We start from the raw sequence: 16,273 nt of genomic DNA, 5'->3' as shown, positions 1-16,273 counted from the left end.
AGGCCCTTTTCCAACTTGCTGTGTTCTTTTTCCTCGCCCGAGTTTACTTTGGGGCCTCTTCCTAAACATTACTCTTTCTCCCTCCACAGTCCAGCCCAGAAACTGCCGGCTCGCTAGAGGTCTTCAACTATTCTCTCAGCCTTTAGAGGGTACATCAGAGCCTGGAAGTCTTTGCCCTGGCAGTTCCCGGTAGTCACCTCCTCGTGTCCTCTGTCCAAGTGCCTCATCAGACTTTAGACAATCTTGTTCTGAGCATGATCAGGGAATTGTCACCAGAGCAGACAGTCTGGACTTCCCATTGAATAATTTCTAGTCTTGCACGGTCCCCAAGAACCTCAGTCTACCCAACTTGTTCGAAGCTTGAGACTAATGCTGAGCATAGAAATCCACATATAGATGTCTGAGAACCAGTCTTTCAAAAAAAGGGAACAAGGGGTTCTGTCCACAGGGGCCCTCTATGGGTCAACGATTTCTCAAGAGCACAAAGGTGTGTGAAAATACTGGTTATTCTATGCCAGGGGTTCGAGTTTAAAACCCAGGTGTTTAAAATCCAGGACTCGGTTTATTTGAAAGTCAGGGTTTTTGTGCAAAAGCTTAAACATATCATTTCCATATATACACCCTTTCATAATTTATCTATGTTCATTTACATATACAGGCACAGATGCATATACTACATGCATGCATCATTTCCTCTAGCAATGGGGCGGCATGAATTTTCTGAGGATTGTAACCACAGGTTGGATTAGAAACTTAGCCACTTTTATAAGTCGGTCTTTGGCATTTTGAGCTATGGCACAGTGAAATTTCTGAGTTGCTGAGAAAGCAAAATTGGTCAGTCAACAGTGAAACTAATCCTTGCCTTGGATTCTGGGCTTTCTCTCGTGTTACTTGGACATAGTATAGTCAGTCTTCAAATCCTCAAGGATATAGTTTGTAGGATGGCATTAGGTGGGAGACTGGGAGGCAGTTCCCAAGCCGGTCGCGAGAATGGGGAGCAGACAAAAGTGTTTATCAAACTGGTTGCTTTTTTTTTTTGTAAAAAAAAGCCATTGGGGAAGTGAGCATAGGAGAAACAAGGAGCAGAAGCTTTCAGAAGTTGTCACTGAGAGGAGTTGCAATGCTTCCCACTGTTTATGCCAGGATGGAAGGCACAAGGAGGTCTGGCACACCATGCCCACCGCCGCTTAGTTGGCACAGGCTGCTGCTGCCAATCTTTTGTCACTTGGCAACAAGTTACACCTGCATCTCTGATTTCCTACTTCTGCAGGTGGGCACCCATAGGGTTTTCACTGGCTTGGGCTGGCAACAGTTTATTACTAAACGGGGCTTCTGAAGTGCAGTGCCCTGAGTGACAAGCACCAACATGGTTGCCTGCAAGTGATGCCATTTACCTCATATTTAGATGTTCTGGGAAACAAGGGTAACATCCCATTTGGAAACAATGTTCAGGGCTTGGTAGAAGGAAATGAGACCATTTCAAAGTCATCTATCCAAGTTCCCCAAAGCATAAAGCATTCCTGCAAAGCTCACTGGAGTGCAGGGTGTTTATAAAATAAATTGCCCCATTGATATGGAAAATAATGTGCCAAGCTTGATTCATACAAAGCGTTTTCAGGGGGTCTCTGGCTATTTAGTTTAAAATCTAAATTGAAAAGCACAGGAAAGAAATCTTTCAATTGCTAAGTGGATAATATAGTTTATAATTTGTAAACCGTTTCCCTTTATTTCAGTCTTGTTGACTTCCCCTAACACAGTGGATCTCTCTGCACACCCATTGCCTCCTAGATTATCAAAGGAAAATGGCTCTACCAAATTCTTAAACAATATTCCTGTTCGTTTTGTTCATTTACAATGTAACTGATATTTGTAGGGAGTTCATGAAACAAACCAAAAGGTTTAATAAACTTGATTGCTGAAATAAGAAAGTAGCTGGAAAATAGTCTATAACCTAGATGTTTATAAAAATATGAAACAATGTTTCTAGCATAATTCTATATTATTTGATGAGTTTACTAGTAAGTACTGGATGGCTCAAAATAATAGCTCAGTCGGCAGAGGGATGGATTTGCTGTTGCACTGTGCTATAACAACCTGGGATTAAAATAAAATAAAAAAATAAACATATGTAAAATCATAGCAAGGGAGCAATGGGGTCAGGAAATTCACAGCCTCAGGTATTTTTTGTAAACAGAAAAAAAACTGTCACATGTTCCAATATACTGGAACGCCCTTATTCTTGCTATTATCCTTATCTCTGCCACAGAAGAGCCTTTGGATTATACACCGGGCGGTCTGCAGGCAGTCCTGCAGACCTGCCTAGCCCAACAGCAATCTCCGGAGGCTCCAGAGTCTCAGGAGAATTGCACCCTCTGTTCCCACCCCTACCCCCGCCCCAGGATGTGCGAAGAACTTCTGCATTCTAAGGGCCAGTCTGGAAGAAGCCTTTAAATCAGATCTCCACCTTTCTCTTGGAAATGGCAGTCTGAGGTTAGATTGGAAATCTCTTGAACACCCCGGAAGCATACTTGTTCTTCTGGGGTGTTCAAGAAATACAGCCATCTGTGGTTGATGCTTTGTTCATCCCCAGAACTGGCCTTTCTTTTTCACAATGTAGTAAGAAACAAAACATAACAAAAAGGCAATACTGTCACCCGATCAGACGCACCCCCTCCTAAACCCTGAGTTCACAGAGTTTTCGAAGGCCTTTGGCAAACAGCTTCTGGGAGGATCGCTCCAGAGAAAGAGTGGGGTAGGTAGCTATTCCTTTGCTCTTTCAACTTTTTTTTTTTTTTAACTGTTGGAGTAACTAGATTCCAGATCTTGCTTTTTGACCTTCGCACGAATTCAAGAAGAGAAAGTAAATTGGAAAGAGTTTTTTTTACTATAACATCCTGATCCATTAAAAGACACCCCCATTCTGCAAGAAAGTTCAGGGTAGATAAGGGAGCTATGAGCCCTGCTCCACACAAAAGCGGCCGCACCTCCATCCAGGAAGACCCAAATTATAGATCCCGGAGCTGGAAAGGTCTTTGCTAGAGCAGGCTCTGGAGAATGCACTGAGCTCCGGGAGTCGGGGAGACTGCCTAGCTGGGAGTGGTGCTTTGGGCTTAAGCTGCGCCTGGGAAGATCTCCTCGGACAGCACCGTTATTCTGCACTCCCGCTGAGTGCAAAGTGCGGCCTCTACCTCCAACTTTTCCCTTCCCCGCGGGCACAGAGTTGGCTGGCTAGGGACAGGGGAGGAGCTGAGTCTCCAACGAGCGCATTTAAACGCGACCCAGGGCTGTATCCCCCCCCCACTCCCCGCCTCCCCCGACAGCGATTCTTTCTTCCTCTTGGTTTTCAACCCAATCGTTAATCATTCGGAGCGCGAGGGCGGGGAGAGGAGAAGGGGGCGAGCTCGGAGTTCGCCGCCATCGCCGCGGCGCGCGCGCTCAGGAAGCAGTGTGGCTGTGACCCCGCCCCCCCCGCGCCCCCTTTTCCCCCTCCTTCCTGCCCTTGCTCCCCCCCCCCTTTTCCTCCACCTCCTTGCTCTGCCGCCCGCGCCCAGTGTGTCTACTCCCTCCCCACGTCACTCGCCAGCGCGCCATGCAAATCACCGCCGCCGCCGGCTCCCATTGGCCGCGGCGCGCTCATTTAATGGCAGCCCGGGCCCGGCGTATGGCTGCTGGGCCCCCCGCGCCACCGGCCCCGCGTGTGCCTCCGCTCCGAGCGCACGGCCCCAGGCAGGCAGCGGACAGCTTGTCCTGTGTGCAGCGGCCCAGCTCTCTGGCTCTCTGCACGCGTTGGCACTCGCACCGCTGTCCCTAACCCCCTCCCTGGCTGCACCGTGATCGCCCCCTCCGAACCCCCCTCCGAGTCCCCCCTCAGCGCCTGGCTCCCCCAGGCACCTGGGACCAGCACATGCCCAGCGCACGCGGCGCGCCGCCCTGCTAGAAGTTGCGGCCCCGGAGTTGGAAGCCGCCAAGGAAGCCAGCACAGTAAAGAGACTTCGAGCCACCTAGAAGAGGCAACGAACTCGGTGTCGGGCCCGGTGGCACCGCTTCAAACCCAGAAAGTGGAGCCTCAACTTGGCCACGACTGCACCTGTTTGCACAGCTCAGTCGAGAGCGCCCGGACTGCAGCAGCGGCAGCGGCGGCGGCGATGATCCCGGCCAACGGCCTCTTTGGCAAGTGATTTGTGCACCCGGAGAAACTTTGCACCTGCGAGCTGAACCCGCGCTAAGTGCGTGTGCTTTTGCCTCTTTTTGTTGTTGCCTCCACCCAACCCCCTTCTCTCTGCTAGGCACCCCCCCCCCAGTCTCTCTGGGCTCTCTCTCCACCCACCCACCCCCACCCGGCCGTCTATGCTCCAGGCCCTCTCTTTGCGGTGCCGGTGAACCCGCAAACCGCCCAGATGTACAGCATGATGATGGAGACCGACCTGCACTCGCCCGGCGGCGCCCAGGCGCCCACGAACCTCTCGGGCCCGGCCGGGGCGGGCGGGGGCGGTGGTGGGGGCGGGGGCGGTGGTGGCGGCGGGGGCACCAAGGCCAACCAGGATCGGGTTAAGCGGCCCATGAACGCCTTCATGGTGTGGTCCCGCGGACAGAGGCGCAAGATGGCCCAGGAGAACCCCAAGATGCACAACTCGGAGATCAGCAAGCGCCTGGGTGCCGAATGGAAGGTCATGTCCGAGGCCGAGAAGCGGCCGTTCATCGACGAGGCCAAGCGACTACGCGCGCTGCACATGAAGGAGCACCCGGATTACAAGTACCGGCCGCGCCGTAAGACCAAGACGTTGCTCAAGAAGGACAAGTACTCGCTGGCCGGTGGGCTGCTGGCGGCCGGCGCAGGTGGCGGTGGCGCGGCCGTGGCCATGGGCGTGGGCGTGGGCGTCGGGGCGGCGGCGGTGGGCCAGCGCCTGGAGAGCCCGGGCGGCGCGGCTGGAGGCGGCTACGCGCACGTCAACGGCTGGGCCAACGGTGCCTACCCGGGCTCGGTAGCCGCAGCGGCTGCAGCCGCGGCCATGATGCAGGAGGCACAGCTAGCCTACGGGCAGCACCCAGGCGCGGGCGGCGCGCACCCTCACGCGCACCCGGCGCACCCGCACCCGCACCATCCGCACGCGCATCCTCACAATCCGCAGCCCATGCACCGCTACGACATGGGCGCACTGCAGTACAGCCCCATCTCCAACTCTCAGGGCTACATGAGCGCGTCGCCTTCGGGCTACGGTGGCATCCCCTACGGCGCCGCAGCAGCCGCCGCCGCCGCTGCTGGCGGCGCGCACCAGAACTCGGCTGTGGCGGCCGCGGCGGCTGCAGCGGCGGCATCGTCGGGTGCCCTCGGTGCCCTCGGTTCGCTGGTCAAGTCAGAGCCCAGCGGCAGCCCGCCGGCCCCCGCGCACTCGCGGGCGCCGTGTCCCGGGGACCTGCGCGAGATGATCAGCATGTACCTGCCCGCCGGCGAGGGTGGCGACCCGGCGGCGGCAGCGGCTGCCGCGGCCCAAAGCAGGCTGCACTCGCTGCCACAACACTACCAGGGCGCGGGCGCGGGTGTCAACGGCACGGTGCCCCTGACGCACATCTAGCGCCGCGGGGACGCCGGGGACACTGCGGCTCGAGGCCGCCGACCCGGCGACGAAGAGCGTGAGGCCTGCGCCGGAGCCTCCAGAGCTCGACTTTGTACAGACGTCTCCACGTTCCTGTAAAAAGACAGCTCTGGAGATCGGAGCACCAGGTGACATCTGCCCTCTCTCTCACCTTTGCCGGGACTCTGAGGCGCTGACACCAGACTGGCGTCTTAGACTGAACTTTGGTGTTTTCACGAGACCTTTTGTACAGTATTTATCGTCCGCAGAGGAGGCACACAGCGTTTTCTCGGCTCGGGAGGACAAAAGACAAAACCCAGCGAGGCGATGCCAACTTTTGTATGACTGCCGGCGCTGTAACTTTCTCCGGGGTTTCCTTCCCGCCGGCTCTTCTGCCTGAGGCCAAGTGATGGACCTCGAGCTGTTCTCACTTGTTATAAATGTAGTAAGGCAGACCCAAACATTTACAAGTTTTTTGTAGTTGTTACCGCTCTTTTGGGTTGGTTGGTTCATTTATACCGCGATCCCCTCTCAGACGGTGGAGATATATTCTGGGTTTTGTAAAACTCTGTACCCGAGCATTTCCATTTTTTGTTTTGTTTTGTATTATTTCTTGTAAATGCGTTGTGACATTTTTTTTTATTTTAGGCGTTGCGGTAAGGGGGGGGGAAGAAGAGTCAGATTATGTACATAGCCTGTAAGTCTTTTATCTAAAAAAAGAAAAACAAAAAGAGACCCCCCCCTTCCAAAATGCATCAAAATTTGAATCAATACGTCTAAGAGAGAAAAGGCCGTTTCCCTATGAAATTGAAACGTGCTAATTTTATATGCATGATTTATGAGCTCAAAATACAATTAGCAATCTGTTGAAGGAGAAATTATCAATAGGGCCCAAGAGTAAGGGAGTCCCACCGAGCAGAGGGCAGCGTTTCAATGGCTTTATTCAGTGGGAAAAGAGGAAGCTAAACTCCAGAGATTATTCTGTAGAGTTGAAGTTAGCACAGAACGGAAATAACTACAAAATACTTCCCAATAGTTTCGCATTTTAACTGCCTGGCCCTGGCATTTTTTTTTTTATTATTATTTCTTTGCTGTGGCTCTGCCCTTCGCCTACTGTGTAGCAGTTTTTGAGGCAGCTTGGTCCTGGTTGGAAGGAGAAAGGACAGTGCTCAATAGTGGGGCTGGTGGGACGAGGCCAAGGATGGGGGACAACGACCACCACCAAGACAGCGTGCCTTTGATATCTCCGCAATTGGGATTGTAAGTGAAATTACCTTCCAGTGGTTCAACGAAGCAGTCCTGACCCAGAACGCACCACCACTGTGTCCCTCACCCAGGTCCTTACCCAACACCTTCCCCTTCCTCTCTGGGAAAATGCAACATAAATTTGCGGATTTTCTTACACACATACACAATACACACACACACATGCACAAGCGCACACACACACATACACACACCACCCCCTCTCCTGTGTGAAACGGGATGCAGGTTGCTAGGAAATGTAAACACAGAATGCAGTGTTTATTATTCCTGACCAGATCTTGAGGTTGTTTGATGCTTTAAATATTTTTAATTATATTTTTTCTAGGTGTTTATTGGTACATTGCAGGGTTTTTTTTTTCCTGGAATTTAAAGTTTTCTGTAAAGCTTTGTCTTCAAGTAATCTGACAGCATTAAATATTGCCATTAAAACTTATACGCAGTAAATATGTTTTGAAATTTATCATGACATTAGGATGAAATTCTATTTTTGAAGGAAATTTTCTTTAAGTCCCGATGGAAAATGATACTAAAATTTCAGCATTCTTTCCCCTCATTTTCCCGCTTAGTTTCTTTTCTTTTTCTTTTTCCTTTTCTTTTTTTCTTTTCTTTTTTCTTTTGAATGAGTTTGGCCATTTGGAAGTGGACTTACTCTACTGATTCAGTAAGACCTTAGCTCAGCCTACATTGGAGAATATCTTTCCGTATAAATGCTAATCTTACAAGTGACATGTATGATTTTTTTTAAGTCATTTTGATGATTTTGCTTAAACCCCTCATTCCTTAACTTGATTGCAAGAGATTCAGGAATGATGCCCACTGCTTTCTGATACGGTAATAAAATGACACCCCCTTTTCCCTTCATTTTTCTTTTAGGGTTTTTGTTCTGTTATTTTCAGAACTGGTTTGCTTGCTTAGGAGTCCAAGAGGGGAGCAGCACTCAGGCAGTCAGGGAAAGAGCCCCATTCACCTCCTCAGGGAAATTCTAGGGTACTTTCAGGTCCAGCCCACCTTCCCCTTAATACTCAAGGGACTTTGCTGACTGGCTCCCAACCACAGCGGCTTCAGTGGAAGGCAGGGGTAGCCACACTCACCTCTGTCATGCCTGGGCTTCTGGGGTTCCTGGTGTGCCTTGGCTAAGGGCAGTTAAACCATCACAGGAGTTATGGCCCACTTTAAGTGAAGCACACCACATAAAGTTAGTCATCCTGCAAATACTAGACAGCTCAGCCCCCTCATTCCTTGTGTTTTGTGTTCCCTATTTGAGCTCCACCCAGTTAGCTGGAATCTTTGTGCCAGGCCTCCAAGCCACCTTCCTTTGGGTTCTACTGATGTGAGAGACTAGGAGAAAGTCTCTAATGACTTAATTTGAAAACAAAGCCAGAGGATTAGGGAGGCCTCCTCTCAAGATTGAGGCCAGACCCGGGCAGGCTCTCTCCAGTTAAAATAAGTGGAGATAATTTTCTCCTAGACCTTACTTACTTGGAGCCCAACTCAAGGCTAAATGCAGTTCCTAACCAAGCAACGCACATTCACATTTGTGTTCATGTGAGATTCTTTATGGTCGTTATCCCTTGATAATCCACTTCCCACGCCAGGGTGATTTTGTTTCCGACCTGTGGCGAGTAAGGCAGTATTTTGTGGAGGCTAGATAAAGTTTGCTTAACTTTGTGTAGGGCACCTGAGTGGCTTCTAAACTCACCGGTAAACTAAGCAGTGTGATTCGCTTGACGGTCTCGTGCCCCCCCCCCAGCCCCTGTCTGCCCCCTCTCCTCTTCCTCCTTCCCTCTCATCTCTTCCCCTTTCTTTCTTCCTCACTTAAAAAAAAAAAAAACAACTCACTGCCCCGTTTTTATTGTTGCCACTGAGACTTTGACACCCTCCCTCAAACCCACCAGTAGGCAGATGAAACGAATTAATTTTTTTAAGGAGTTGCAGGCGCAGCGCGCCTGATCTACAGATGTGTCGGGATGTGACTGATAGGTCTATTAAAATCATGCGTGTGGGAGAAGAATAACACTCATATTCACGCATTTCATTTTCTCCCCCGACAAAGACTGGGCACTGCCACACTCTGTCTCCGGAAAATTCCAGTGAATTCGAAAAGCCCTCCCCAGCACTCGTGCTCTGGGGACGCAGGAAAGCAAGCTTGGTCCAGCCGGGGTCCAGCACCGCTGGCTCGGGTCCCTGTGCTTTTCTGGTCACGCCTCCTCCCCACCCAGCTTCCTCAGCGGGTGTCCGGGAGTCAGGCAGTGGAATCCAACCCTAGGTTAGAGTCCTGGGAAAGTTCTGGGGAAAAAAAGCAGACTTGGCCTTGGAGCAGGAACTAGTTGGCGGGATGGAGAGGCTCCGGCGGATGGTGCGGGGGAGGGATACTGCTCAGGCCCCCGGGGAGAGAGCGCCAGAGTCCTTCTGTGCGGGGTGGCGGGTGGCGGGTGGACTGGCAGCAGCCAGGCTGCCTCTGGGGCTAGAGACTGGGGCACCACACCCCTCCCTCCCTCTCCTACTGCCCTCCTCCTCCGCCCCCTCGCCCTACCCCCCCCTCCCGCCTGCTAGGCCCTTCACCTCCAGCTGTGCCCTGCAGGGCCTGGCTTCACCCACCCCCAGAACCAACCAGCGGGACAGTGAGGCCACTGACAGTGCCCTGAGTCTCGGGTGCTGTGGCCAGAACCCCACGTGCTCGAGCCGGGACTTCTGCACTCTGCCTCCCGTGTCCCAAGTCATGCTTCTGTGGTTCTGCTCCCAGCTGCATCTCGCACCGAGCTTGCTCTTTTCCCACGTCCGACTCAACACCCTCTGGTCCACCACTTCTTCCCTTCCCTTCTCTTCCCCTAGCCCTCCGTCTTCAGGCTTGGCTCTCGCCGGGCTTTCCCTCGACGCGCTGGCAGGCCCTCCCTTTGTCTTAATGCGCGGTCCGCTTCCCGCCTCCGAGGCCCCTCTCCTCTCCCCAAGTACACTCTCCGGCATAGCTGCCCCGTCGGAGGCCCGGATTCAGAGTTCGCCCATCCTTGCGGGGGTAGCAAGTAAGGGCTTGGCACCCACCTTGCTCAGGTCCACGTTTGCCGGGGGGCCCTTGGGAAATTAAGAGAGGAGGGTTTGCACTAGACTACAGGATTACAGTGGAGAAAGTTCTGACCTGGGGTCAGGCTCAAGCCAAACCCTTTCGCAATCAGTGGGGGAACCAAACAGGTCCCAGGCGAGGCCAGGCGAGGCCTCAACAAGTGGGCGCAGAGTGGGGGAGGGGAGTTAGGGTCTCCTGGAAAGCAGGGGCAAGGAGGAGGCAGGGTGGCCCTCCTCGCGGCAGAACTAGGCCCTGGGCAGCAGCGGTCACAGGCGGGATCGTTTGGGCATCGGTCTGGGCCTAGTCGACGATGAGATGCCTTCAAAGGTATCGATCTAAGGGAAATGTCTGCTCTGGCCAAGTCTGGGGGTTTGCTTGCATGCTGCTCTTTGGCAGTCGAGTCTAAGGAAAGCTGCGCAGGCCTCAGCCCAAGAAGCAGAGGCTTTATAAACACAGCTCAGCATACTTTAGCAGCAATAAATAAGTGAATACAAAATTAAGACCAAGTTCTTGAGAACTGGGGTGAGCGGTCTGTTCGTGAACCCCGGCCTCAGTTTAGACTCTTCACAACCCTCCGCTCCATCTCTTTGGGAGCTGTGAGTGAGGTGCGGTTGAAAGGAATGCCTTAGGGCTGCGGGTTTTTGTTGCCGGTCCAGGTTCTCTACACGGGGTGAGGGAAATACCAATGGGCAAAATGCGCTGTTTGTTCGGACTGATGGAGGCCTAGAACGTGGCGTGGTGGAGCAGACAGAAGCTGGATGACAAGGAATGAAGTTGGCTTCCTTAGAGCCCCGCTGGTCATGTTTGGCGAGTGTGGGAAATATATTTAGAGCTCAAGGAAGTAGTGTGGTCCTAGACAAAGGGCATATGTTTGGGTAGTGAAAATAAGAAGCACAAAATGGCCAGCTCTTCTAAATTTGTCCCAGCACATAAACAAACACCACCCTCCAGGAGAGGGCAGAGCCGGTTTTAGGTGTTTCTTTGTTATTTTGTTTTGTGTTTATTTTTCTTTGAATTATACAACTCTTGGTGAACTCACACATCCTTGCATAGTGGACACGGTGTGGCCTGTCACACCACACCGTGAGGTAGAAAGTATGTTCCCAGCTCAAAGTTCAAACTCAAAGACCAGGATGTTGTTGAATGACCTCTAGGGGAAAATTGTCTGTGGCAGAGACACTGGCCATCGAGTCTCCCCGAATGCCTCACGGGCAGCTCCCCAGGGTTTAATTGCCCTCAGCCACTTCAGAACAGCCATGTGGGCACATTAAAGGCGCTGTCTGTGGAGAACAGCAGGTCACCACACGCAAAGCCTCGGAATAGTCAGCCAGTCAAATCAGTGGAAAAAATCAGCTTTTGTTAGATTTTGCAGTTTCGGGAATTAGGCATTCACTGCGGAGCCGCAGTTGTGAGAAATTGCAATGTCAGGCGTGTTCCCAGTGGGGAAATATTGTGAGTGTGGAGGATCGTAAGATGGGGCCTGACAATGGGGAAACTGACAAGAGCCATCACCCAGACGTTGTTTTCTCTCCCAGCACCCCGGAAATGCTAACAAGAGACGTTCCTTGGCAGCGGTGGCACCAGAGTCAGGTCTGCACACCAAGTGCAAAGAGACACACACAGTGCAAGACTCAACCCCGGTTTCACATGAGTCAGGGAATCCACAGACAAAAATGCCCTATAGATTTAAAAAAAAGAAAAGCCACCTATCCACCAGTTAGAAATAGCATCAGGATCTTCTAGAAAAAAATAATGAAGTGGAGACCTGTGTCTTGCTTCTAAGCGGCAGAGTAGAGGACACCCAGGTGGGCATGTTTAACCAGGAAGAGGACCTAACAGTCAAGCTTTAAAAAGCTAAACCCACAAGCACATTCAGTAAACGGAGGGGCTCGAACCTGCGCTGGGCGGAGCTGGACCCTTTTGTTTCTACACTGAACCAAAGAGAGAAGGTTAACCTGGACATTGGCTCTCTACACTTGAAAAATAGAGCCCTCTCAACTGCGGGTCTGTAGCTCAGATGTGAAACCAAAATTACCAAACACCTAGGTAGGACATGTCCTACGGGGGTTTCAGAACTCAGCAAACAGGAGGCTTTCAGAACCAATCAGGTAAGGTGGAGAACTGGGACTTTGGGAGGCAGGTATGGCAGAGGCGGGATGCAATGATTCCCCACACACACACCAGTGTGCCAGGGCTTCGCGGGATGCAATGATTCCCCCCCCCCACACACACACACCAGTGTGCCAGGGCTTCAGGGCTACTGGAGAGCTGTCATACTCCCTGTCTGCTCAGCAGACTTCATTCACACCTGTTACCAGGTGCCCATGATTCCAAGATCAACTGGACAGGGCCCATGTCTCCTGGGTGAGTCCCGTGCCACACAGGTAGGAGTAATGTTGCAGCCCTGTGCCAGAGGACGCACCCTGAGCATCTGGCCTGGCCAGATGGAGTCAGAGGAAGCCTTCCAAAGAACATGAAGCCACTTGATTCCTGCACACTGTAGGACCGTGATTGGTGGCAGTGCTGATGGGATCCTGAGGAGAGCTGGCTTTGTTATGGTGACTTTGCACCGGCCTTTCCGAACCGAACTCGGATTTGGAGTTTTTGCAAGGGTGGTGGTCTCTCAGCCTCCATGCTCTGATCAGGACCCCTACAGGCTGACCACAGATGCCCCCAAGAATCTGCCCTGTGTCAGGCACAGTTGGAGAGATGCTGATAGTGACGCTGGAGGACACCGGAAAGTCTGTGTTTGCAGATGACACTGTGTGTGTGTGTGTGTGTGTGTGTGTGTGTGTGTGTGTGTGTGTGTTTATAGTGGGCTACTACCAGGGCTATGTCAAGATCATTAAGAGCAGCAATTTGTTATTTATACAGTGCTCATTCAGTTCTTCAGTTGGTGATTTTTTTGGGGGAAAAAAAAGCAAAACCGACAGTGGCAGAAGGGCGTTTTCTGGAGTTGCAATATTTGGATCTTGTGCCTGGAAGGCAGCAATGGAGCCTAGTTTTGATTTCCTCAGATGGCTGATTCAGCCCACCTGAGCCCACTCCCAAAGGCATTCAGGGTCTCCTGAAGGGTAGTCTAGCAGCCCAGAGGAGGGAGGCACACACGTGTTTTTAGAAACCATTGAGTGACAGGCCTGCTAGGACGGGACAGTCTTTCCCGACGCCTTCTTTTAACCAAGTGGGTTTGTATATACATAAACTGGATCAACACCACTCTGGTGGACACCAGAAACATTCCTGCTAGCCAGACGGTGAAGGCACCAGTTATCGGTGCCTACAAAATGACCACATTGTTCTCCTCAAATGTATCAGAGCTACATCTGTGAAATGGGTATGCCCTGTGAGAGAGTCTCACAGGAAGAGCTATGTACATGAAAGTGTTATGTGCAGATTAACTGGCTTGTCCAGTAGGGTTCAATGTGACAATGTCCTTCACTGTATTGGTAAGTGTACAGCCACCGCCCATGGATGAACTCAGTACTTGATTGGCAAGTAAGCAGATTTGAAACCAGAGAGGATGGGAAGACTTTCATTTTCAATTTTAAAATGCTCGATTAAAATAATAAATCATTCATTTCAGTGTTCCAGGCTGGGGGTGGGGGGAAGGGACTGCAAACATAGTGTTGATTTTAAAATACTATGAAATTTGGATGAGTGGCGTGATCTACTTGCTAAGGGAAATTATAGGTAGCATAAAAAAGTAAGATGACGCCGTATTCTTCTAATGTACATAGATGATATGCAGTCACCATTTCTAACAACGGAAACCCATCTAAAGTCACAGTGCAAATTAGATTATTTGGTTTCACCCGTCAGGACATAATATAAAAAATTGGGCAAGTGTAGAGCCAAATCCCTGGCTACAAGTTGGATATCAATGTCAATAGCAGACATTCTGAACTGGAACAGTTATGAGGATGTTCAAATAGATAGATCTGAGGAGAGCATTTACGACAGCGTTTTCAGATGACTTCTTTATTTTAATTAGCTCCCAGAGGGTCACCTTCCCATACTTGCTCTTGCAGTTCCGATCGCTGGTGCTGCCTGAGTGAAGTTCTTCCCGGCTGAGTGTGCTCTGAGGAAGCAGATGTGCCCTGTGCAGAGGTCACATGGGGACAGACACCCCAACATCACCCAGCACCTGACAACAAATACATGCTGTGAGCCCTGCAGCTATGCCTGATTTGGGGCTTCAGGAAGTTGTCATTCCCAACACAGCCAGGTTCTGTGCACATCACAGAGAGACAATATGATCATTAATGTGAGTTGAGTTCACAGGACAGATGCAGGGATGGCAGGGCCAGTAGAGAGAAGGCTGGCCTAGTTTCAGGGAACCCCTTGGCCTTCTGAGCCCAGAGGTGGAACAGGTGAACAACACCCATGTGGTGTTCTTCTGGAGTACGTAAAGAGCAGCGAGTTCCTGACTGTGGATCTGGTCCCGTGATTATAGTAGGGAGAAGCTGATTGACAGACGCAAGTGTGGACAGAGGAGTGGGTTGGCTTCCTTGCTGGGCAGAGGTGTGCCTCATTCCTTAAATGGCAGAACCAGAGAAGGGCTTGGAGGTTCTGCTGTAGTCTCGGTGAGATATGAGCGATGGGCAGCTTGTCCTTTGCTTCAGAGTGCCCTGGAGGCCTGCTGCACACTTGGGCACCTGGTGAGTTCAGGGTGCTTTGTTGTGGCACAGGGTGTTAGGATGGTTTTTCCTTTAGGACCCTGTGGCTGAGCCCCTCTCGGCACCAGAGTGCTTCAGGCACCTGGAAAGGAGATAAAGCAGGGGAAAACTGCAGTGGCCCGAATTGAGTCAGACCGCTGTACTGCTGTCCCACCTCGCCCCGCAGGGATTTTAAGGGCTCCTGGCATGAAGGTGTCTGAACACTGTGAGACCCACACAGACATGGCTTGTCAGCTAATCTCAACGGACTCAGCTCTAGGTATCTGATTTATTAGCCCTTATTGTGTGAATCTGAATACGTGACCTGCAGAAATCCCTAAACACGGAACTGGATACGGCTGTAGAGGGTCTGCGTGAAGCGCAGGGAGCAGCTAGGTCCATGCTCCGGGATGGAGCTGTGCGCACCCTATGTTCGCACTCTGTTCTCTGCTCCCAGGGTCCCCAAGCTGCAGACTCCTCAGGACCCCATAGGGAAGTCAAAGAAACAGTGCAGGGTTTATAATCCAGGGAGAGTCAGAGATCCAGGGCTTCTCAGAGGCCGTGTGAAGTAAATACCTGGCTGGAGGTGGTTCTCAGCCTCTATGTGAACATGGAACTAAATGGCTGCCGGTGACATCCCAGGCTGCCGGTGACATCCCAGCTTTAGGAAACCAGGTTTTGGACAGACAGTTTAGGTGTTAAAACTGATTCCTGTGGGGACAGTGGAGCACACCAGGAAATCCAGTGCCAATGCCAGCCTGGCAGGGCTCAGCAGATCTGTGTAAGTGGCTAAGAAAGCAATAGTGCAGGTGCCAAACTTCTGGTGCTGTGACATGCCATTGCGATCTTCAGATGTGTCTGGCTGTGCTCAGTTATCATCTAATGCATGTGGCCCACAGGCCACAGGCTAGACATGCCTGCAGCAGAGAGAGAATTTTTATTCTTTTAAGGGTGAAAAATATTTATTTTAATCTTTGTATATTGATTTAATGATTGCCAGGCTATCATAGCATATATACATATACACATACACATGTACACACACACACACACACATGCACTAACTTGTTGGGTCTCAGGTGCTCCCCAGAACCAGCAGGCATTCCCGACAGGCATTCATACCGTGGACAGTGTGAAATTTTACGCTGTCTGCTGCAGCCTTAACCTCGGCTCCCAGGCTCATTTAGAAATACGAGTTGTTGCTCATGCCTTCGTGAAGTTGCACAGCTTAATTTAAGCTGTGGCTTGAAATACAACTTTATATTTTCTGCAAATAATTGCCAGAGGTGATGTACTCATTCTGGAATAATAAAGTGTTGGTTTAATTAGTTTTTTTAAAAGAATTTTATATAATTTCCCTTACAGAGTGGATAATTTACTTTATTATCCAAATTTCATAGTCAGTGTTTTGAAATTGAGATGACATTTCTAATAGTATTCTCAGTTTAAAGACTGAAATAAATGACTTATTTATTTATTTATTTAAATGAGCAAGAAAGTTTTTACCTTGGCATCTCCCTAATTAGCATAACCGGATTTAAATTAGGGATGACAGAACACAGCTAATGTGTGCGCTCTAGTGCCAGGTACTAGTGTCGTTAGCTTCCTGTCACTTTGGGGGGCAAATGACCCCCACACCAAGATGTCTACTCTCTCCCCAGCAGCGTTTATCTGCCTGAAGAGATGTTCGGTACATAGCTGGGAAGACTCTCCCCACTTTT

At 50.9% G+C, this 16,273-nt stretch overlaps 1 protein-coding gene across 1 annotated transcript; it reads left to right on the top strand.

Annotated features, from left to right (window-relative positions):
- The first annotated feature begins 3,681 nt into the window (after positions 1 to 3,681).
- On the top strand, positions 3,682 to 7,272 carry Sox1 (SRY-box transcription factor 1). Its single transcript, XM_085680593.2, has one exon. The coding sequence runs from the start codon at positions 4,398 to 4,400 to the stop codon at positions 5,571 to 5,573; it is 1,176 nt and encodes a 391-aa protein (XP_085536719.2). The 5' UTR covers positions 3,682 to 4,397; the 3' UTR covers positions 5,574 to 7,272.
- The last annotated feature ends 9,001 nt before the right edge of the window (positions 7,273 to 16,273 follow it).

This window comes from Myodes glareolus, chromosome 23 (assembly GCF_982192425.1).
Source record: "Myodes glareolus chromosome 23, mMyoGla1.1, whole genome shotgun sequence".
In the NCBI taxonomy this organism is placed as follows: domain Eukaryota; kingdom Metazoa; phylum Chordata; class Mammalia; order Rodentia; family Cricetidae; genus Myodes; species Myodes glareolus.
Note: the sequence above shows the minus strand (reverse complement) of the source record. Positions and strands in the feature narration are given on the sequence as shown.

Excerpts from the sequence above, each read along its gene's own strand:
- Sox1 (XM_085680593.2), top strand. The coding sequence starts at position 4,398 with ATGTACAGCATGATGATGGAGACCGACCTGCACTCGCCCGGCGGCGCC.